The following is a 22,902-nucleotide window of genomic DNA, read 5'->3' on the forward strand; positions in this document are numbered from 1 at the left end:
TTAGCTTCTTCTGGATCTTCAACATCGTAGCGCATTTGATGCCAGAGAACTAGATTGTGTTAACGAGCCATACTGTTCTAGTCTTTCAAATGAAATGCTAAACGGCCAGTAAGCAAGGCAGGGAATGACATAGGTATAGCAATGTAGGATACAAATGAAAGGCAATTATCTTACTGTACAAATACTGATCATTTTCCTTAATTGGAACACTAAAGGTTAGGTGTGCTTGATCTAACACGCTTATGCTTTTGAAGGTTTTGCCTTATTTGCAGCTAGCTACTAGCTGAACTCCACGTTTTTCTCCAATCCATCCTGTTCCTCTTTCTCAAGCTGTATTTATACAAGCCACCCATCCTGATGACAGAAATCTTTTACTTTTAAACTGTATCCATACACAAAAAGCACAAATGTACACAAGTCTGAAACACTGGCTGCTCGGGCAGAAAGGCTGAGATACAGCTGCCCTGCGGTCCAGTTGCCAGCAGCTGAACCAGACAGACAGTAGGCCAGAAATCTGGAATTTTACAGGAACACCACCACTCACCACTCCTTCTGCTTCCAGCAAGGAGCAGCTTTTGGGATCCTCTGATTTGCAGGACTTCTGGTTGGAACAAAGCCAGAGCTGTGAAAGACTGTTTTGTGCAGGAAACATGTTTGTGTGTGGGAATGAAGGAGAAGACAAAGGTAGCAAGGGCAGCAGCACCTAACTGTTAATTCTCAGTATTGAAGCCTGAGAATTAGGATGATTCCTTCTCATAGACAGGAATTAAAGATCTAAGCCACTGGATGAGTGCCTGCACATGAGGATGTCATCAGCTGGGAGTCAATGTAAAAAATGTCAAGCTATGAGCCTTTGTAAGGCCAACAAGGAAATGCAGGTCAGAGATTCCGGGATTTCTTACTTCAGTTTCTGTCCCAAGGAGATAGTTCTTGCCAGCCTGGAAGTTCAAGCAAGGTTGGGAAGCACCGACTACATAGCGCTAGTGAAAGCTAACCTTCTCGTGTCGGGCCTCTTCTAAGGAAATTTGAAGTGGCCCTTAAAGAAGGATAACAATTTTATCCCAGGAACCATATTTCTATTTTGAGGTTTTCTAAGTAATATTATTATTGCTGCCAAGAATGGATCAGAAGGGCAGTGAGAAAAACTTGAAACATCAGGTGCTGACATCCAAGTACAACAGCCTCTGGAGCAACACAAGACAATCTTGCTCCTGTGTATTTTTGATGTCCCTTTCCCTTTGCTCTTGCATTTCTGCTTCAGTTGGTCATGACTCCATTAATTTACAGCCCACACAGTTCAGCCAGCAGAGGTGCAAGTAATCATCTCTGCACACACACTCATGTCTTGCATGGTGAGTGTATCCAGCCTGACGTTAAGCATAGTTTGTCTTGCTTTGACACAACATGCAAGATATCCCCTTTCACTCCCTCTGTATCACAGGAGAACCCATCGGGTAGGCTGGCTAAGAGACGTGAGATGACCTATCCAGGACAGGAGGAATAGACTCAAACAGCAACTTATATGAGGTAGACTTCAAGTAATGCCAGCATCAACATCGCCTCATTCTGCTTGAAAGAGACAGAAGCAAGTGCACTACAAACTTTATAACACAAAGCTGTAAGCTTGGTGAGAGTTATTGCTAACAAATTGCATGATTTGATCAGAACACATTAGGAAACAGAACAAGGTTGTGAAACAAAGGTGGGTTTGGTTTTTTTTTTGGTTTTCATCTACTCAAATGCTGGTTTGTATTAGAGCTACTTAGGTCATTAACAAGTTGAGACGTTGACAAAAGCAAACTCTGAGTGACAGACAGGACTCCTTGTTCTACTTAAGAAACACTAAGTCCTTTCCAGAGAAGAAGAGAGAGAAGACATCCCTATCACTCACAGCTGCCTGAGTACTCTCACCTCTTCGGCTGACATGTAGATCCCATGTTTTAGGAGGCAGCAGAACCTGAAAAGGAAAATAGGCTTATTGGTGAATTGAGGTCAAAAAAGAAAGGTGTGGCAGGGAACAAAGCAGGTTCTGCATGTGGCTGTATCACTGCTGTTAGGAGGAGATCAGCACTACAGAGTTGCTTTCACAGCATTACAGGGTGTACGGAACATGATTCAGACTTATCAGGAGGAGCAAGAATGAGCTGCAGGCCTTGGTGTCAGCAGTTAGGGAAGCTTAGTGCCGAAAGAAGAGGGTTGAGAGAGGGTAACATTGCAGGATACTTGCAGTAACACTTACAGAATTATCAGATTAGGATAACAGGGTAAGGGATAGAGGAACAGAGTAAGTATTGGTAGAGCTGAGAAAAACTGACAAATGCATTGCAAGAAAGTGCTTAAAAGGCAACATCACCACATCCTCGCAAATAATACGCGATGCTCACTATGTCTCTGGCACCCTAGATGAACCCCTTCTGTTGGTAGGTACAAATACTGCCAATGGTAAGAAGCAAAACACAACCCACAGTTCAGGTTCCACAGGGAAAGGAAGGATCCTGAGACTGCCAGGCAACCTCTGCTGCTGAGCAGACCTAATAGTCATCAATCTTAATTGGTTACCACATCTTTGAATCACATTTTCTTTCTAAATGCCTGAAAGCAGCTGAGAAGGAAAGAGTGGGTGTGTTGGCCTAGTAGTCATGCTTTAAGAAACAGATAAAGTTTTTAGGAGAAAGTAACACTTTGACTAAAGAAGTACAAGATAAAACCTGTATTCCCTCTCACATGGTTACTGATCTACAAAAACACTTGATCAACCCTCCTAGCAAACCTGTCCTGCTCAACTATCACAATAGTAGTTAAGAGTAAGCAGTAAAAACAAGGTCTGAAAACTTGAGTGAAACTCATGACATGCCTGAACAAACTTGCTGTCCAGAAAGTCTATAAAAATTTCCAGAATGCAAAGAGTTTGGTAAAATATATAAGCACAAAGTAAGATTAGACAATCATAAAGGTCACAGCAAAAAGGAAATGTGCAGTGCATGTTTCCTGTGGGGTAGAGTGGCAAAACTTACATAAATACTGCTGGTATGTGTAATACATAGAGACCCTCACATCCAAATGAAGTACTATCATCAATCTGCTACACAGGGAAAACAGGGTAGCACAATGAAAGAATAATATTAATCTTAATAACTCTCACATTTTCTACATGGTGTTTAATGAACACCAATAACCTGAATTTAAGTTCTCATTCAGGCAAATTGAGTAGAGATATACAGATGCTTGTGCTCACCCAAAGATATAACTTAATCTCTTCCAGTAGATGCCACCTGGACTTTGAAGCTGGGCACACCTCTTAAGAGAATACTGCTGCGCACTTGCTGCTTCCCCTGAGAGGACCGAGAAAGAAGTGGCTAGAAATTTGACTCAGCTGTGAATTTTGGTGAATGACTATTTTTACCCAGAAAGATGCATTTCCTACCAAGAGTTGTTTTCAATTACCTCCCTGCTTTGAATGTGTTTTCATAATAAAGCTTTAAAGTTGTCAAAATGCTCATCTTGGCAGTCAAAACATGACTTACTATCTCCATTTGGGACAGAACTGCTGCTCACTTAGTATTTTGCATCTAGTTTGAGAATCAGGCTTAATTAACAGGCACAGAGTTTCATTCTACTGATTAGTCTGATCCAAAACCAAGGAATATTAATGAATTGGGTCTGAGCCATTAAGATTTTGCTGAGGAACTAGCTCTAATAGGATTTTAAGAAGGGGAAAAAGCATGTTATTTTAGTAGATACAAGTTATCACGGTTTAAGAATGCTTAAAAAATCTGTGAACTTACAATTTTTGTGCTAATAAGTAAAAAATGTCCTGTGGCCTTTAAGAAACCCTGTTTATCTAAAACGTTTTGCTCATTTTTTTTTAAAGCTACTTCTGCTATATGTTACATCTAAATGGATTATAATCAAAGGAAATTAAATTACTTTGGTCTTCCTTGGCAGAACTTGGTGTAACTGTCAGTCAAACTGCATTGCACATACAGCCACAACGGCATTTTGCACTGTGCAATGCAGCACTATGCAGAAGGACCTGAGTTAGCGCTGAATTAGTTGGCTTTGGAGCTGGACAGATTAAGGTGGGAACAGTGCCATTCTAACTGGGGTATCGTAATTCAAGCCAGTGCGCCTTGCTGGCCCCAGCCACGCAGACCTCTAGCTCGCAGGTAGTTTGGGAATTTCTAAGCATCACCATTATTGTGCAGCCTAGGCATACATTTTTAGACACTTGAATAACGAATGATGGCACATTTCCTTTCTTCTCTCCTGCTTCTCTTCTTATGACTTGCAGTAACTTTATGGGTGGATGGTACCTCAGATGCTGCTAAAGAGGAGTGAAGGAAGCCCAAAATTTCTCTAATCCCTTCCCTCCTCTAGTACATTTTACAACTTCTCAAATGTTTTTAGCATCTGTACTGAATTCTTTTCCATAACTACAGAATAAAAAAAAAACCATTAAAAATATAATGCTATTATAGTCCAAGAACATTGGCAGGAGAAGCTAAGTAGCTTAAACCATTTTTGGAAGCCAATGAGATATCAAATTGATAGAGCTCTGGCAAAGTTATTTAATAAATTACCCAAGTGCAAGCCATTGCACATGGTAAATGTACTAAATTCTTTTCTCCTGATACTTTCAGTTGTATACCAGGGCAGCCTCAGAGACTCCATCATCTAGGCTTGTGGGCAAATGACAGAAGAATATGAGATACGCGTGGGAAAACTAGAAAGAAAATTAAAATAATCATCGCTGAGAAATGAACTGAGCAAACAGCTGTAACTAAGACTTTAAACAGCACTTCATGGAAGTGAAGTATAGAGCACTATCACTTTGGTGAATGGTAAAATAGAGGAACTCTTAAGTCACCCCAAAGGGCAACTATTCCAACTTTTTTTCCCTTCTCGGCTTGTTTGAAAATTGATTAGTGATACCATCTTTTAAGATTGGTAAGTATGTTTTAAGATTAGTAACCATCTTTTAAGATTGGCCCAGTCTGGTCTTTAAAGTGTTTAAAAAGCAATAAAGAGAAACATAGCAGCATTTAATGAGTATATTTATTCACAAATTCATAGGCTAAATACCATTAAATTATCCAATAATTTAGCTACTTTACGGAAAAAAACTGCTCAAATTTACCCATTTTCTTCTGTGATTTGGCAAATAATTTGACTTAGACTAAAAGTTACCTTAGAAAAGTACCTAGCCCTGACTGAAGATAGCGGTATTTTGAAAGATTTATGTTCAGCTAAACTATTCTCTTTCTAATTTTGTATTCTCCAGCTTAGGAAATAAAACCTTACAATGTGGCAAAATAACGATGCCAGAGAAAAAAGTCCGCCTTTCAGAGTCATTTCATGGGTGTACAAGTCATTAGGTTTTTGCAATAATCATTATAAACTTTTAATGCACTAAAAGTTACTCATATTCTGGGTACAGAACCTTGAAATATCCATTACTAGGTTTTTGAGTTGTCATATAATTATTGTGATTTATGAAAATTCTAGGTTGCTCGGTTGCTCTACAATGCGACCATATCTTATGTTCATACATTGCAGATGAAACCACAGTATCAACAGAGTGAATGTATTATAAAGACCATAAACCTGGTCCCAGCAGTGAGTCCTGTTTCTATCATTTCGAAGGCCCTGATGAACAAATGCAAATTATGCAGTTGCCAGGTCTGGGAAGTCATTGCTTTTAACTGAAAGTGAAATGACCATTTCCTGGAAAAAAAGGAAATATACTTCAACTATGAAAGGGACAGGGAGAAGTAGAGAAATTGATGGGTAGTTTCTTAGCTGGTGTGAATTGGCACTGGTAAGAAAAGCTCCTCTGATGCAGTATTGGAGGGCTCTGTGTTTTCTTTCTGCAGGAAAGAAAGCAGCAAGTGGCTGCAAGTAAGATGAAGACAAGCCTGGAAAGTTTCTGCAGATAATTATGAAAATGCAGTTTGGTTTCAACACAACACAACTGCACCTACTATTATTTTTTTTTCCCCCCCCCCCCCAAGAGACTTGTGTGATGAGATGTGCAGCAAAGATCAGCAGAATGCCAGGAACAGTCACTGTATATACAATTTTGGCTAATAAACCAGCATAAAGCATGTCAAAAAAACTGCTGCATAATTTTCTAAAGACAGAATTTGTTTTGTTTTCCTCTGCATGCTGTTAATTCCACTGGAAAAGAGATGGTGGTGTGGATGCCTGGCGAGTTTCTTTAGCTGTGCAAATATATGACTATTTCATTGCAACGTGGATTTAGGGGCTGTCAAGCTAACAAAGTTTTGCAGTTGTAAGAAAGACAACCTTTTCAGTATCTATGGCTGGTATTCAACATAAGATTCCCACTAATTTGGAGGGTTTCATCCCTTGCTAGCCACATGTAATTTCTGAGGCAGTAGGAGACTTTACACTCTGGAACACTTGTAACAACTTTCTAATTTTCCCCATCTTCTTTGGCTGAACATCACTTGAGATTCAAGATGATTCACACAAACTTCAATTCTCATATTTGCCACACAGGAGTAGGTTAAAAACATATAGAACTGAAAGGCTTTGATTACCAAACATGTTTCAGATCATAGGTTTTGGTCATGCTCTTCTCTTTCAGCATACCATCAGCTTTACAAGAAGAAAAGGTTGAATATCAGATGCCATGGAGATTTAAGGTAACTTCTCCATTTCGGAATGTATTGCTCAGTACAACCAGTTTTAGATCACAGCTCAACTTACCTATAGATGTAGAAAAAATTAGTTATTGGCTTGGAAGCCTAAAATCCATATGGAAAAAAATCTGTATCAGTCAAACAAATAAATATCTGCTATTGAATCAAAAAAGTTGGTAGCAAAACACAGCAGTGCTTGACATAATTTTCCATTGCTGCTTATAATCTTCAATGGTTTTTTTGGTAAGAAACTGATTTCAGGTAGCTTTAAGGCAGCTAGGAAATCCATCAAGTGTTTTAAAATCCACAGTCATCTGAAATGTATTGACTTCAAAACCTGGCTATAAACATCCAAAGGGAAAATGACTTACTAATATGCCATATATATATGATCTCTAGCTGAGTTCTGAGAAAGATGAAGTTGACTGGCAAACCATCAAATAATTTGCATACAAGATGTCCTTTAAACCTATCTGTAAGGATCTATCCCATTTAAAGGCAAAGCATCCACAAGTACACAACCCACAAACTGTATTTGCAGAAAAAACCTTAGCAACATGACTCTGAAGAACAAAGTCTTCAGAGTGGTCCTTTGAAGAGGTCCAAAGGATCACTACTGTGTATTCGCAGAGTGACAGTGATGTGAATTTGACAGCAGTATCTTCTAGGGCAGTGAGAAAAGGGGACTTCCAGTATATACACCTTCATATACGGATGTACACTTACACATTTTGAAGTTGGCAATAGTGCATTTCTGTTCTTGAGAGGGAAACCGCCGACAAGGTCACGCTGTAAAGCCCTTAACAGATAGGAAACCCACACGGCCCTGGGCCTTGACCCCGCGCACCCCCCGTCAGACGGCTGCGAACCCCGCAGGACCCGGCAGCGCGGGGCAGCCGCCCCTTGCAGCCCCAGCGCGGGGCGGGAAGGGGCGGCCCCGACGGCGGCCGACTGCCGCCCTCCCGCCCTCCGGGAGCCTCTGCCGCCCTCCGGTAGCCTTCGCCGCCCTCCGCCCAGCGCCCGGCGAGAGCGGCGAGCGCCCGTCGGACACCGGTCCCCTGCCCAGCCCAGACGGGCGCCCGCGGGCAGGGCCCGCGCCCCACGGCCCCCCGCTCCGGGCGGGACCCTCCGCGCCCCCGCCGCCCCCCCCGCGCAGACGGCCGCCCCCCGGGCGCTCTCCCGCGGACCCGGGGCCGGCCCCCGTCGTGGCCGGCCGGGGGGCGGCGGGGGGCGGCACGGGGGCGGTCCCGGCCGCCCGCCTGGGCCGGCCCTCGGCAGGGGGGAGCAGATATAGGCGGGACGGCGGCGCGGAGGGGAGGCGGTGGTGGGCAGCGGCGCGGAGCTGGGCGGGCGCCCCTTCCCCGGCGGCGGGCATCGGCCTGCCCTGAGCGCCCGAGGCGCTTCTGGGGGGCAGCGGCAGCGGGGCCGCCGCCATGGGGTCCGGAGGCGGGCTGGGGCTGGCGGCGGTGCTGGCGGCCGCCGTGCTGTGCGGGCCCGGGGGGCTGGCCGGGCGCGTCCTCAGCGGTGAGTGCGCGGGGCCGGGAGTCGGCGCGGGAGCTCCGCGCTCGCAGGAGCGGGAACCACGGCGGGGAGGACCTGGGACCAACCCCACTCGTGGAGCGTCCCGCGTGTCGGGGGCGAGCGGCGGAAGGAGCGCGCCCGGGGCCGGGCTGGTCCCCGGGGGCTCCGCGGCGGCGGGCGGGGAGCGGCCGCAGGTCGGGGCGGTCAGAGGCGGGACGGTGGCGGTCGGGCGGCCTCTGCAGCCGCCCTCGGGCAGCTCCTGCCGGCGCGGGGCTGTCTCGGGCAGGCAGAGGTACAGGTTTGACCGATCGCCTGCGTGGTGCAGCTCCGGTTTAATTGTTTGAGAAGGTGGAGCATGTACTTGCTGCGGCGTCTTTCTGAGCAACAGAGATTTGTTTGCATCTACACAGGAATACTTCTTCTCTGTAATATAGTTAGGAGGAAAAAGCAAACTTCTAAGAGCGTGTAGCATGAATAGTTTTGTTATGTGTGGGTGTATCTATAACTCTCAAAACTGAGAGGCGGACACTTCAGAAATCTATATCTAACTTTTGATCTTAGGTTTGATTTAAGAGCTGTAGGACCACATTCGGTATTTCCAGCACACAGGTGCATATGCTCGGAAGCTGCTCAATTCAGTGAAAAGGCTATTTTTGGTTGCACTTCGGGTCAAACCCTCCAAGCTAAAGCTAACGGGCTCTCAGAGGCATGTCGTGTGTGCAGGCACGTCCCAACATTTGTCTTGAAACAAAGATTTACACACTTGACCCTACTTGTTAACAATTTATGTGTGTAAATCTTTGTATATGCAGGTAAGAACATGTCTCTTTACAAACTAATTCCAGAACAATGCAAATTATTTGTATACGGTAGTTTCAGAGGCTGTAATGGTAGCATGGCAAGAAAACTTTTTTGTAAGTCTTTTTTTCAGCAAACATCTGGCTGCTGAATTCAGGTAGTTTTCTTAGTTGCTGATGGAGTACAGTCACTGACCATTCTGGTGATGTCTTGTTTGAAGCAAGTTCATGTGCAGAACTGAGATGTGCTGTTGGGCTTTTGGTGAAACTTCATCTTCTGGGAAACAATAGCTAAGTAGCAGTACTTCCTACACTTTGAAAAAGCTTGCCTGCCTGAAGTGTACCCTGAAATATTCCATGTATCTCTGTTATAATGTGAATTGTAATGTGATACAGCAGAGCTCTTAATTTAACAATTTATATAAATACTATGTAACACCTTGTTATTTTAAGGAATAGTGAAGATTACTCATCTATGAGATGCATTTTGCATTATGTCTCAGTGGAGGAGTCCATGTGTGACTGAGGAAACCCAGTCCCTTAATCTTCTAGCTGAAGCTTCTGCATTTAAGTGACATGTAGCAAACTGAGTAGAGGTCCAGGTTTTAAAACAATTGTAATATATGTGTATACTGCTTAGTCAAGCTGTTCCTAGATGCATATAAGGCTTTGGGGTTTTGAAAGAATACAGGCTCTACCCCCTATTTCCCTGAAGCGTATCAAAGCATGCAGTGAGTCTCATAGCACCGTATTATGCTGCTAATACTTGGCTGGTAGAATACAGGAGAGGGTTTGAAGCCACTTACAGAAGGAACCATTTATCTACTATTAGGCATATTGGCTGAAGTTGTGTTCATTAGATAAAGATTCTCTAGACAATAACAGCCAAAAATATTTAGTATGCTTATGCCAGAATATTCTGATACACTGGCAGGTGAACTTTTTTTCTTCTTAAAGGCCACACCCCTGTCCTGCCACATGCATGTGGATAGGTTTAGTGCTACTAGTAGTAGTAGTTGATGTTTTTTCAAACAAGAAATGGTACTACTGAATTATTGGTCAGTGTGTGCCGTTCACCTGGCTTCCATCTAGCTTATCTGTCTATCTTATATAAGAACCAACAGTTTGGTTTTAAATGGGCTTACATTTAAAATCGAATTTACATCTTAACCAGACCTGTTTCTGAAAAATTGCTAATTATGCTTCAATCATGATAATCTGGAATAAATGGAAATCTTGCTGCTTTCATTCCGGCTAAGTTAAATATATAATTCCTATCACTCGCATAGAAAGCATTCCTGAAATGGACTTGAATGCTCACTGGACCTTGTGGAAAGATTCCCATTTACTGCAGTAAGTTTGCAGCAGACCTAGCAATAATTGCAGAATTTCAACCATTTTGACCAGTGTCAAGAGGGCAGGGAAGGAAGGGTCTACCTTTTCAAAATGTCATTTCCTTAGGTAAAGGTTTTCTGTTTTGTTTTTTTTTTTTTTTCCAAGTATGTTAATTTTCCTAGGATATAATTAAAACAAGTACTTGCATCAAACAATTCACATGTAGGTCTTACTACTTTGTCACCTTTAATTTGGGAATTGTGTAAGAGAAGTAATACAAATGCTTTGTAATTTTTAGTGTAGATGGATGTTTTGTGCGCAGTGCTCACAGCCTCCATATCAGAATATCGAGTGTTGCCAGAGAATTGATTCTTAAAGAAAAAAATCAGAGTGGGCTCAGGAGAAACTGCTGAGTCTGCCTTGCTGTCCCATGACATCATAAAGAACATGAAGTGATGATAATGCAGTTTGCAAAGATGCAATTACTTTAAGTATCTGTTGGGCAGGAAAGATGCAAGCTAATCTTATTACTAATCATTTAACAGCCTGTGTATTAATCATAGATGTTATAGTTTAATGGCTGATATTTGCTCTCTTTTTCTATTTCTATGGCTTTAAAAGTTTTGCTCTTTGCTATTGCTATGCATCAATATCAGATTAAATACTGATACAGTATTTTAAAGCAATATATATCCATTTTGGTGTTAAAGTATTTGGATATATAAAATGTCAAATGAAGAAAAGCATTTGGTGAGTCATGAAACAGCAAGAGTTGCCCCTAAAATATAGGCTTATTTGCTTCAGATGCCTTTAAGGATGTGGATATGTTCATTCGCACAGCTTATGACCAGATTTGAGTTGGTCATAAAATACTGTAAAGTAAGATAATTAAAGAAGTATCTTCATGGGTAATGAATTGAATAGAGATAACAAACCCTTTCTCAAAAGGCACAATTTAATTTAGTTGAATTGGCTTGGCCTGCTTATTACACCTGAGTTTTGTCTGTTAGACTTTTAAGTATTTTCTGTAGATGAAACCTTCCACTGGGGTTTTTTTGCGCATGGACTGCTAATTTTAAGCTACATTTGTAGCTCAGAATTTGAGAAAGTGTAGTTTGAAAAAACACTGCCAGTCTCATCTATGGGATACATAGGCAACAGTTGTGTACCGAAGACAACATTTTGTTGTGAATGCCCAGCATTCGGTTCCATACTAGAAAAGCTTTTAATGGACATGCATGCCCACATGGTACAAGATCTTTTTGTTCAGTTGTAGGTCTTAGTAATCACTAAAGCTGAGACTTTGAGAACTACAAGGTAAGTTGGGCACTTAATTCTCCTGGTCTCCTTTATTAATTACTCTCCTTATGCACCTATTCCGAGCAATATCTTCCTGGGGACAAATTGATGATCTAGGTTCTTAAAGTGAAATGAGGTAATCACTCTCGGATATAGTATATGTTTCTACTAAACACACCTTGCTCCTCACCCAGAAGTTCCATAATACCCTGTGGAAAGACATTTTATATTAGGTGAACTGCTATGACTCAGATCATAACATAGTTTTGTTAACCTGAGATGCATGATGGTGAATGAGTCCTCCTGTAGCAAGGTAGAAACACCAAAGTACTTATAGAAGTCTGATTCCTGAAACTGATTTATTAGAGGCGACCCCCCTTTATCAACCCTGTAAAGCTTACCTCCTTGCCTATGGGGGAGAGCAATGCGGGTTGGCCAGATTGTGGCTCTATTCCGTGGCTAAGGGAAGAGTGTTGAACAATTCTAGTGTTTTGTCTCAGGTGAGCATGCTACTTTTCCGGGAATACAATTTCTTCTCAGTGTCTTGCTCGAAGATAGAGGAAGGCATTGCAATTCTCAGACTCGTGATTGCCAAGCACCAGTACCCCACTTGGTTAATGGGCCCAAGAGAAAATACCTACCATGGAGGGAGCTATGATAAGTCACATGTGAGACAGTATCGATAGTCTGCTTGTCTTTCACATGGCTTTTCTTGTTGCTGGTGAGACACGACTGGTGTGCTGTCCCAGTGCAACAGCTAGGTGCAAAAAAGTCGCCTTGTTGAAGTCATGTTCTGTACCTTGACTTCTCCGTAGCTCAGGTCTGATCCTGTGTAGTTCAAACTTCTTGATTATAAGATGTTTGCAGGAAAATGCGCTTTGATTCTTAAAGTGCTCTATACCACACTATTTTTTTAAACGAATTCTCATAATGACTTTCTCTTTGCAAATCTCTCATGGATCCGAAAATGTATAGTACTGATGTGAAGTAAGTGATATGAAGCGATGACTTGATAGTAATTTCTACACTCTAATCCCATACTCATACCTGTCATTCACTAGTTGGAAATTGAGTCTTTTGCTGAAGCAGTCCCTACTCCCACCACTGACAGACAGTAGGACCTTCAGTTCCAAGCAGTCTTAAATACTGAGTCCTAACTAAACAGTTGACATGGCTCTAGATCTAAATGTAGCTGCAGTATACAGCTAATCACTCTAAGATCACTTTATAAGCAGTGAAGGAAAAAAAATCAGTATTTTTAGAGTGGAATTAATTTTAACATAGATTTTGATGATACTGCAGATGTACCCTGAAAATGCCTGTTTCTTTTGGTTGTTTCAATAGTGAGGTCAGTGAGCCAGCTCAGATATGAACAGGTACATTGTGAATAACTAAAGTTTGGTGAGATGAATCCTGCTCTATATATCTCAACAGTTTCTTCCCATATGGGGTTGTATATGTGTATAAATAACCTCCATAGATTCATGTGTATAAATAACCTCCATTTCACCATAAGATGTGAAATAACCTCCATTTTACTTTATTATAAAGGATAATTTACCCTAAGAGAAAAATGTTCTAACTTCTCCTCCCCTCAAAGGTCCCTTCTATTTTTTGCCTTAAGTGAATTGTCAGCAGTTCTAAGATCCCATGTGGATTGGCTTTTACCACTTTTTTTAGTAGAAGGTTGTGCTGGTTTTGTGTGCCAGGGGTTTTTGGTAGCAGGAAGGGGGGCTACAGCAGTGGCTCCCTGTGAGAAGCTTCCTGAAGCTTCCCCTGGCTCCAAGTCGGACTTGCCTTTGCACTAAGACTGGGACAGTTAGCTGTGCCTCTGTGATAACGTATTTAAGTAGGGGAATCTGAAAGAGGGTTGGGAGTTGTGAGGATGAGTTGTAAGGAGGACATCTATGCGAACACTGAGGTCAGTGGAAGAAAGGAGGAGGAAGGTGGGGAGGTGTGCCAGAGTAGAGATGCCCCTGTATCCTGTGGTGAGATGGCAGGGCCGCCCTCCCTGCCACCCATGGAGGTCACCAGTGGAGCAGATGCCCACCTGCAGCCTGTGGAGGACCCCACACCGGAGCAGGTGGCTGTGCCCGAAGAAGGCTGGGACTGAGGGAAGAAGCAGCCCCTGCAGTTGCAACACATGGGGGTGACCCATGGTAGAGCAACACAGGAACAGCTGCAGCCCATGGGAAGAACTCATGCCAGAGAAAGTTCATGGAGGACTATCTCCTGTGAGACAAACACCATGCCAGAGCAGGGGAGAATAAGAAGAGTGCTCCCCCTGAGGAGGAAGAAGCGGCAGGACTGACTGCACCCGCTATTCCCTGCCTCCTGCGCCACTGTGGGGGAGAAGGTAGAGAAACCAGGAGCAAGACTGAGCTGGGGAAGAAGGAGGGGTGGGGGAAGGTGTATTTTTAAGATGTGGTAACACTTCTCACTGTCCCCCTCTGTCTGTTAAGTGGTGGTGTTGTTAGTGTTTGAATTAAAGTGATTTTTTTTTTTCTTCTGCTAACAAGTCTGTCTTTTGCTGTGACTATGAGTGATTCATCCCTTGCTGTCCTTACCTCGATTCCTGAGCCTTTTACTTTATTTTCTCCTTCCCATTCCTGAGGGGGAAGGGGAGAGTGAATGGGTGAGTGGTGCTCAGTTGTCCTCTGGGCTCAAACCATGACAAAGGTGAATGAGCAAGGACTTGCCTGTTGCTTTCTTTTAATTGTGGAACTACTGCAAAAAGATGGTCACTCTGTTGTACTCTTGTACTGAGATGCATGTAAGGTGTTCCACCCTAGGAAACTTTAGGTCCATAAATGAAGGAAATTAATATAATTTCACATCCATATATATACATTTTACTTGCATCTGTGGCAAATACTGGCATCTTGGTAACATCCATGAAAATACACTTACTTAGAAAAAGCCATTCAAATTTCACTGAAAAAGAATAAGAATGGATGATGCCTGCTCTGGATAATGATTGATGAAGAGTATATTTTAATTGCTAAAGATTTATGAATATATCCTTCTAGAGACAAAAATAAGAAATGAGCAATCAGTAGAAACTTAGATTTATGCCTGTGAGAAATCCTGTTGAGGGAGTCTACTGATGTATATAAAATTAGGTATGTGTGAAAATGTCTGTTGGTTTGGGACAGGAGAGTAAGAATATTTCCTGCTCCCCTAGGCTGGCACACATTACACTTAAACCATTCAGACTACAGTTTTTGTCAAGTCTTCTACAACATACTAACAACTTATTAGCTGCCATGTTGTGTCTGTCTTAAAAGTATCTGGGAAATCTGTTCTGGTCTTCACAGCTACACAGAAAACTATTGATGAAGGGACTTAATTTGCCAGTCTTGTCAGTGTTCGTGTCATTTATGCTTTTTTATTAACACTCTTGGTGTGTCTTCAGGCTGGGATATATAAAAAATTTATTATGTTTGTGTGTGTCTATAAGACTTTTTGCTTGATTGTTTTCATTATTCTGAAAACACTGTTAGCAGCTTCAGCAGTAAGTGTGGGGTTTTTTTTAAGTTCTGGGTAAATAATCCACATCCTGCAGCAGACTTGTAGATGTGTAGATCTTTCTAACACATCATATTTCCTCGTGTTTTGAATAGGCTTGAATAGATTCCATTGACATTTGGGTGTTATCATTGGCCTGCCTGCTTGTGTCTGTGGAAGTGAATAGGGATATTTATACACATAAAGAGTTTATACTTTAGGGTAGTTCTGCATTTTTTTAACAAACATAATTCATTGTTCGGGAAACTGAGGTGCTGAGTGTATATTGCAAAAGAAAATGTTTATGCTCCGTGTCCTGTGCTCATAGTAACTTTTTTCTTATTGTCAGTTGAGAAGATGCAGATTGTACCACGTTGAGATGAAAGCCTATCACCTCTGCGGATGCCAGCGCTAAGTTTAAGTGCATTGTCCTCATCATGCTTGGTGATGCCAAGGAGCCTGCATTGTTCACAGTGACAATGTTGTTAGACCTGTTAAAGACAGATAGGGGAAAAATATAGGTCTGATACCAATCTTGGTTCTCTTTTAACATGGGAAAAGGAAAGGCAACTTGCTATTTTTAGGGGGTTGTGTTAGCAACTATGGTGGCACTTCGAACCCCTAGGACAGTGCAGTTGTGCACTGGCCCCTTATAGAAGCAGGTGGCTGGCTGCCATGATCAGCCCTGTGATATATGCCCGTAAAGTTCACATGATCAGAAGAGAGGAAAACTGTTATTACAGGAAAAGCTAAATGGATCTCAGGCTTTAAATTTATGATGTGCTAGATATCTGCAACAGATCTGATGCCAAAAAGTATGTATGTTTCACTTAGAAAGGAAAACTGTCAGGGCTTTAATGATTTGACTGCAGGGGGGAAAAGAAGTATCTGGGTAATACTTTATAGGTGGTTTTTTTTTTGACACTGACGTATCATTTGAATCAGTGACTAAAACTGTTTCATAAAAATGGATATTTATTTTCCAGTTCAAGACCTTTACCCTGTATTGGTTTACATAATTGTAATTGTATGTTTTCCTGCAAGGGTAATTATGGATGGTCAAGTGTTGATTAACTTCTAATGAGATTTAGACATCAAGCTACTTCTTTACAGCACCATTATCAGTGGCCTGAGATCCCTGCCATGTGTGCCGGGGCTGAGAAGCTAACTATAAGAAATAAATGTATGTGTTATTTTCTTTGTGAAATGAGTGAATAAGCCTATCGCTGCTTGGTGAAGATGGCAGCCTTTCATGCAGGCAGGTATTCCAGTTCCCAGTACATCAAGAACAAGACTGTGTCTGAAACACCACATCCCTGATTTTGAAAATTCAGACAAACTTCTAGTCTGCTCTGGGGAAGACAGGTCCTCCCAGTGCTTTATTCAATACAATGAAAAACATATCTATGTTTTGTAGGACAAGGAATCCTTGCTTGCATCTTCCCAAGACCTAGAACAGTGCAAGTTCTGAGCACATAGAGGCTTTAACAAACCTCCCCAAAAATAATCCGTTTGGGTCAATACTTATCAGTGTTCGTATGTATATTTGTTTTTAACAAGCTATTTTGCTGCAATATGCAGGGAAGCTATCAGATTTAATTTTTGTATTTTTCATATTTTGTATTCAGCCAGATGGCAGAATCCAGGTGTTAGTGGTAAGTAATATTCTTCTAATACTCAAATCAGCACTGCCCAGTGCTCCTTTACAAACAGTCTCCTTTCCTATGGCTTGGTTTTGTAAAAGTGTAGCTGTTATGAGTCTATTGAGAACAGTGGTTATTCAGAAATAACCAAGTCAACCCCTTGTCCCCAAAAGTGCTTGGAAACACAATAACATAACTAGTAAAGGTTGACATACAGGTGAAAACTTAACTTTGGCAATAAATGAACTGAAAGTCACTTCCCAGGGCAAAACAGAAAATAAAGGAGAGGGACTGGGCTGGGACAAATGCTTCTTGTGTAGCTTTCATGTTCTGCATAACTGTACTAAATCTCTGTATGATTGGTATAATACAGTACTGTCTACTTACAGTTTCCATCATCCCCTGTTTTCTCTCTCTGCAAAAGCTGTGTTATTGCTGGAGATGTCTGTCTGGCTGGTGTCTGAGGACCTCTGTGATCGACTTCACTAATTCACAAGATATGGGATGGTTAATGGCTAAAGATAGATTATCTGGCATGCGTTTGAGAGAGAATAGAAAGAATTTGCCTTTTCCTATCACTTCTATACATGTTATCGATACATAATTTTTGCTAATGCCTAAGAATTTAGCAAGAAAGGGACTCCATTATGATAAGTATTGTAAAAAGTCTGGCTAATAGATGAGTTTTGCTTAAGAGGTTGGGGCCAGCCTCTACTAAGCCACCTTAGACATTGTCTACATGCTAATGATACATATATGATATGATGTATACAAACTGTCTGCCTGTACACATATCTACCTGAAGTGCAGCTACTTAATAGGCAAATGTGGCCCTCAGTTATTTTATATAAGCTCTTAAAAGGGACTGGGAACCTTCGAAATTTTTCACAAAAGAAAAATCACTTTAGAGAAACTGTATTATGATGATTAGGCATAACCCCTAATCCAGAGAAAGTATAAACCAATAATAAATGTCTCTTCTATCTGCAGACTTGGTTATTAGGAGGGTAGGAGGAAAAAGTACCTATTAAAGTATGGAAGAGTTAGCTATGGGTATTAATACAGGTACAGGCTGGCATATGATGTATATAGCAGCTGGTATTTGAATGGCAAATTTATGAGCACACGGAATTTCTTACCCTGCTCAGGAGCATGAGCTAAGCAACACCTGTGACTTGAATACTGACTCAGCTAGAGAATGATGTGTCTTCAGTATTACAAACTTTGGGAGAGAATATGACAATTTGCTTTCATCATAAATGAACACAGAATGTAATTGGAAAATCTTATCACAGTATTTTTTTTAAATAATATGAATCATCAAAAGAACAAATTCAATAGATGGACACAAATATGATGCAGTAAAACATCAACAGCAGTAACATAATATATCAAAACATGACCAGTGGCTGAACCCAGTCAAAATTTGATGGGATGATACAAAGGTTAGTTGACAAGATGCATCAGCTTTGAAGAGGGAACTGGGGTTGTTTAGTCTGAAGAAGAGGAGGCTGAGGGTAGACCTCATCGCCCTCTACAGCTACCTGAAAGGAGGTTGCAGAGAGCTGGGGATGAGTCTATTTAACCAAGTAATAAGTGATAGGACAAGAGGTAATGGCCTCAAGTTGCACCAGGGAAGGTTTAGACTGGATATTAGGAAGCATTTCTTTACAGAACGGGTTGTTGGGCGTTGGAATGGGCTGCCCAGGGCAGTGGTGGAGTCCCCATCCCTGGAGGTGTTTCAGTAGAGTCGACATAGCGCTGAGGGATATGGTGTAGTTGGGAACTGTTAATGTTGGGTTGATGGTTGGACTGGATGATCTTCAAGGTCTTTTCCAACCTAGACAATTCTGTGAATCAAAATGTGATGAGGAAAATTTAGTATCTTTCAGCCTCTTAATGGCCACATTCTGGAGTGCATTACTGGGACTTGGCAAGGAGCACCCTGGGACACAGGGACAGGTGAAAACAAACTCCTCAGTATTCTGCATGCTGTTTACACAGTGCCTGCAGTCAGTGTGCTCACACAAATTCAAGAGCAAGACTAATCTTAAGACAAGCAGAGAAATATTATCTAGCTAGTGGAATATTTCGGTTAATTTACGTAGATTTCTGTCTTGCTGTTATTTCACTTAAGTCCTTAGGTCTCTATTTTGTTACTTTACTTTCAGGGGCCTCTGTCAGTCTCATGCTGACCGTTGGGACTCTGGTTAGTGTTAAATATTTCACATTCCTGTGTTTTCTGCGGAATCCATCATCTTAGGAAGAAAAAAGTCACAGTATAAAAACATAATGGACTTTTCTACAGCAGGCTTTGTGCATTCCTTTGTTCTCACCTATGCTATGCACATGCAGCTGCTGTTCCCCACTAATCCGGATGGATGCTAATGGTAATGGACCCTGGACTGTAGGTTAGTTTATGAGGTTCAAGAAGAAGAGGGATGGGGTTTACCAGCAGGGAGCTTATCTTCTACCTGGTAGCTTCAAACCTCCAACTGAGTCATGTGTGTTAAGATAAGCTTTGTGCCCCTCATTGCCCATGGGGGTGTAATTAGGACTGAGCCTGATGCTCTTAGGGAGGTGAGTCTTTGAGCTGGGTACTTCATCAGTAATTTTGCTTCTAAATGACACTTTGCTATAACTTCTGTGGTGGCAGACCTAAAGTAACCTATTACTTTTGTTTAATGAAACATCATTATTAAAACATAATGGAGACATAATTGAGATATCAGCTGAGAATTTGCTTGTTTCTCCTTTTCATGAAGGAGATTTTTTTCCCCTGCAGAATTATCTGCAGAAATGTTTTAACTAAGTATCAATTATTTCAACTAAAAGCTATCTTTGTTTTAATATTGATATCAAAACATTCTACTATGGAGCTGCTGTGTGACACCCAAAGATGAAAATTGATCCATATGGATGTAAATGGTAACTAACACTTCTTAGAGCAAGTACTGTACACTTGTTTTCTTCAGCTAAATGGCATGGTGAGACAAAGTGAGCGCAAAGGAATTTCAGCCAGCTCAGGTTTTCTGCAGTAGGCAACTAAAGCTGCTAAGGCTGAGGGAACAGGGCCAGAACTATGTTGTATGGCTCGTGTACGCACGAGGGGTAGAAAGAACAAACCTGGAGACATTTCCATTAGGGAAGCTGGGGAGACCTAATCTTGCAGTTTTGCAACCAGAGAAAAAAACAGTAGTCTTTGTTAGTCGTTGCTTCAGCACAGCACTATTCCCTCAACAGACAAGAAAGCAATTGTTGATCAAAAGCTAAGGTGTGCGTTCATGACACCAAGCCAAAGTGTGTGTTTTGCCTATTTCTGTGCCTTCTTCTGACCAGGGTCTGGGCTTGGGTGAGGGAAGGTAGGTCAAGGATTGAGGAGCTAATACACTCCATGAAAGGAAGGACATAAACACTCCACATCTGCAGATAGATAAGTTTGGTTGAAACCTTAACTTGTATGAGCATTTGTAAGGTAAAACAGTAAGAATAAGTTCTTAGATCTTATTAAATTGATTCATTAGATCTTTGGTCTCATGCTGAAGGAAGGACTAAATAACATGCTTTTCTTTTTTTCCTTTCTGGATACCCTGTGATGAAATAATGTTTTCCTTCATGTTTTCTTTCTTCTCTCAAGCAGCACAGGGCAGATTTTGTGGAAAGGTTGTAAAGGCCTAACTTGCCTGTATTGTATTCACATTGCTTAGTATCTTAGCCCGATACATTCCAATAGGCTTGCTTACAAATCTAGTTCTATTCAATTGTGACAGAAAAATCTGAATTCAATTTATACAGTAGAAATAACAAATGTTGCTTTAGAATAAACAGTAGAGTCTTGTCTGCTGCAAAGATGTTAGAAAAAGGTAAAATAGCCCGTAGCTAATGTTTCCATACTTGTCTGCTATACAGTGTGGTCCATTCTGTTGCTTTTCACTGGTAAATTATTTCTGCTTTGTAGTTCAGAAATTAGTAAGGAGAGAAAGCTGTAAAAAATGAAGCTTGAAAACTTGACATCTCTGTGTGTTCTGAGAAGAGCACGAAAATGTCAACTGATTTGCCAGCTATTAAGGCACAACTTTGGATTTCCATTAACACATTTAACTAGCTCCACTGTAGCAGATAAAAGTCCCCTTCAAAAGAAGAAAGAAAAGATTCAGAGTAGGTCATTGCCTAAACACAAGGACTAAATTAACTAGAAGAAAAAAAATTTCACAGCTTCTTCCAGAAAGCTTACTACTCTACATCACATACTTCATTGACACCTGATGGGTCTTAATGCCAAGTGCTTCTTGGTTCCTTGCTGTTTTCTCTATTGTTTTCTAGAGGTATATTCTTGCACAAATGATCAGCCTGTAAGAAGGAAATTACTACTTTTGCCATGCTGTAGAGAGAAGTAATTTAGGAGTTGGATTGTATGCAAATTTTCACTTGTTCTGTTCTTTCACTCTATAATTCTTTATTTTAGAGTTATTTAACCCTGCACAAACATCTGCAATAACAACAAAATCCTCAAAAACTATTCAGATCAGTTTAGGTGAAGAAACTTTGTGTGAAGACTTTTTTTTTTCAAGATTTTAACTTAACCCTTACAGATAAACCGTTGGGTACTGATTGGGCCTTCCCATCTGTGCTTTGGATGGCTCCAAGAGGGCTTCCTGCTCTGAGCTCCCAATGGTGGCAAGCTGTTACTGGGTACAGCGGCACCTGTCGAGCAGCTCAACTGCCTCTGTGCGTCACATGTGCCTGTCCTTCTCCTCCCTGCTCTGCGAAGTCCCGTCTGCTTTCCTCAGCTTGGTGTGGGTGATGAAGCTGAGCTTACGGACATGACCTTACAGCAGCTTGGAAACAGCACGTGCCATTTGTTTGGCAATGTGAGTCTCTGTGCAGCAGCTGACTGGGAGAGAAGTACCCTGAAGAAGCTTGGTCAGTTAGCCAGCAAGGACCCATTTGTCCTGTTGGAGAGGTCATTTGATTCAGGTTTTGGGAGAGTCACAGAAGAGCAGAGACTGCATGAGAACATAGAGTGAGGGGGGCACTTCAGCAGCTGAGAAACACACAGGGAGGGGGAGCGGGTATGTGTGTTAGGGATGGAAAGCTAGCTGTTTTCCCATGACAGGGAGGCACAGCACAGGGAGTTGAGATCGGTAGTGGCTAACCCACTCATCTCAGTGGATCGAACATTCTTGCATGACTGAAATCGTGACAATGATGTTTTGATACCTGAATTTGCTCATAGCTTACTACTTGGTGTCAAGGAGTATGTGCACAGAATAAAAGGAATCATGGAAGAGTTTATTTATAAAAATTGTCTGGGAAATAAAAAGAACAAGGCAATGGACAAAAGGCTCTCCATAAATCTGCATATATATCTTGAATGAATGCTTTGAATCCAGTCTTTAGTTAGGGGGAGAAGTGTGGTCCCTTTTCCTTGTAAATGATTAGCGCCCTACATAATTCAGTACTAGCCTTTGGATGTTTACATTTTATGTACATATGTGTACTCTGGCAATAAGCCATTGTCACTCACCCAGTGGTGAGGATCAAAATGTTGATCAGCTCCTCCTTCACTGTGTACTCTATTCTGTCAATGCGACAGAGGTCCTGGGGAAAATAAAAAGGTGGTGATCATGTTAACAAAATTCAAATTGCAGCGTTATAGATGAAGGGAATAAGCTGTGATTTCACATACAGCTTTCATTCTTGCACCTCTGACTTTTCAGCATTTAGAGTTATCACTTTGTTACTTTAATAGGGGTATTTTTTTTTTTGTTCAAAGAAGTTTTATGAGGAAGCCCATTATTTATATACATCTCTAACAAAGGGTTTGCCCCTTGATTCTTATTCACCGTTGCCCAGCTAGGACTATGGCTCTTGCTACGTTCATTGATAGCAGGACTCTTAACCTATATGAATAAAGGGGAACAGCAGGAAAAGAACTGGGACATAAACAGCATTTTCAGGACATTAACAGAAAATCCAAGCAGGTGCTGTCTTCCTGATCTCAGAGCCTGGCTTTTTCCATGGATATCTGTGGCACAAGCTTGTCCTTATATTAGGTTATTCTTGTTCCTGTATTATTTTGGCAGATTAACTACTGATAAACAAGTGACTTTTCAGAACTCTCTCTGCCAAGCC

General features: G+C 41.6%; 1 protein-coding gene across 1 annotated transcript in view; it reads left to right on the forward strand.

Annotated features, from left to right (window-relative positions):
* Positions 1-8,098: 8,098 nt before the first annotated feature.
* The window catches only part of CHODL (chondrolectin), a 28,624-nt gene continuing 13,820 nt past the window's right edge, over positions 8,099-22,902 (forward strand). The window contains exon 1 of the mRNA XM_074860887.1: positions 8,099-8,189. Coding sequence (XP_074716988.1) covers positions 8,099-8,189 — 91 coding nt within the window. The remainder of the gene's footprint in view (positions 8,190-22,902) is intronic.

Source organism: Strix uralensis, chromosome 2, assembly GCF_047716275.1.
Source record: "Strix uralensis isolate ZFMK-TIS-50842 chromosome 2, bStrUra1, whole genome shotgun sequence".
NCBI lineage: Eukaryota > Metazoa > Chordata > Aves > Strigiformes > Strigidae > Strix > Strix uralensis.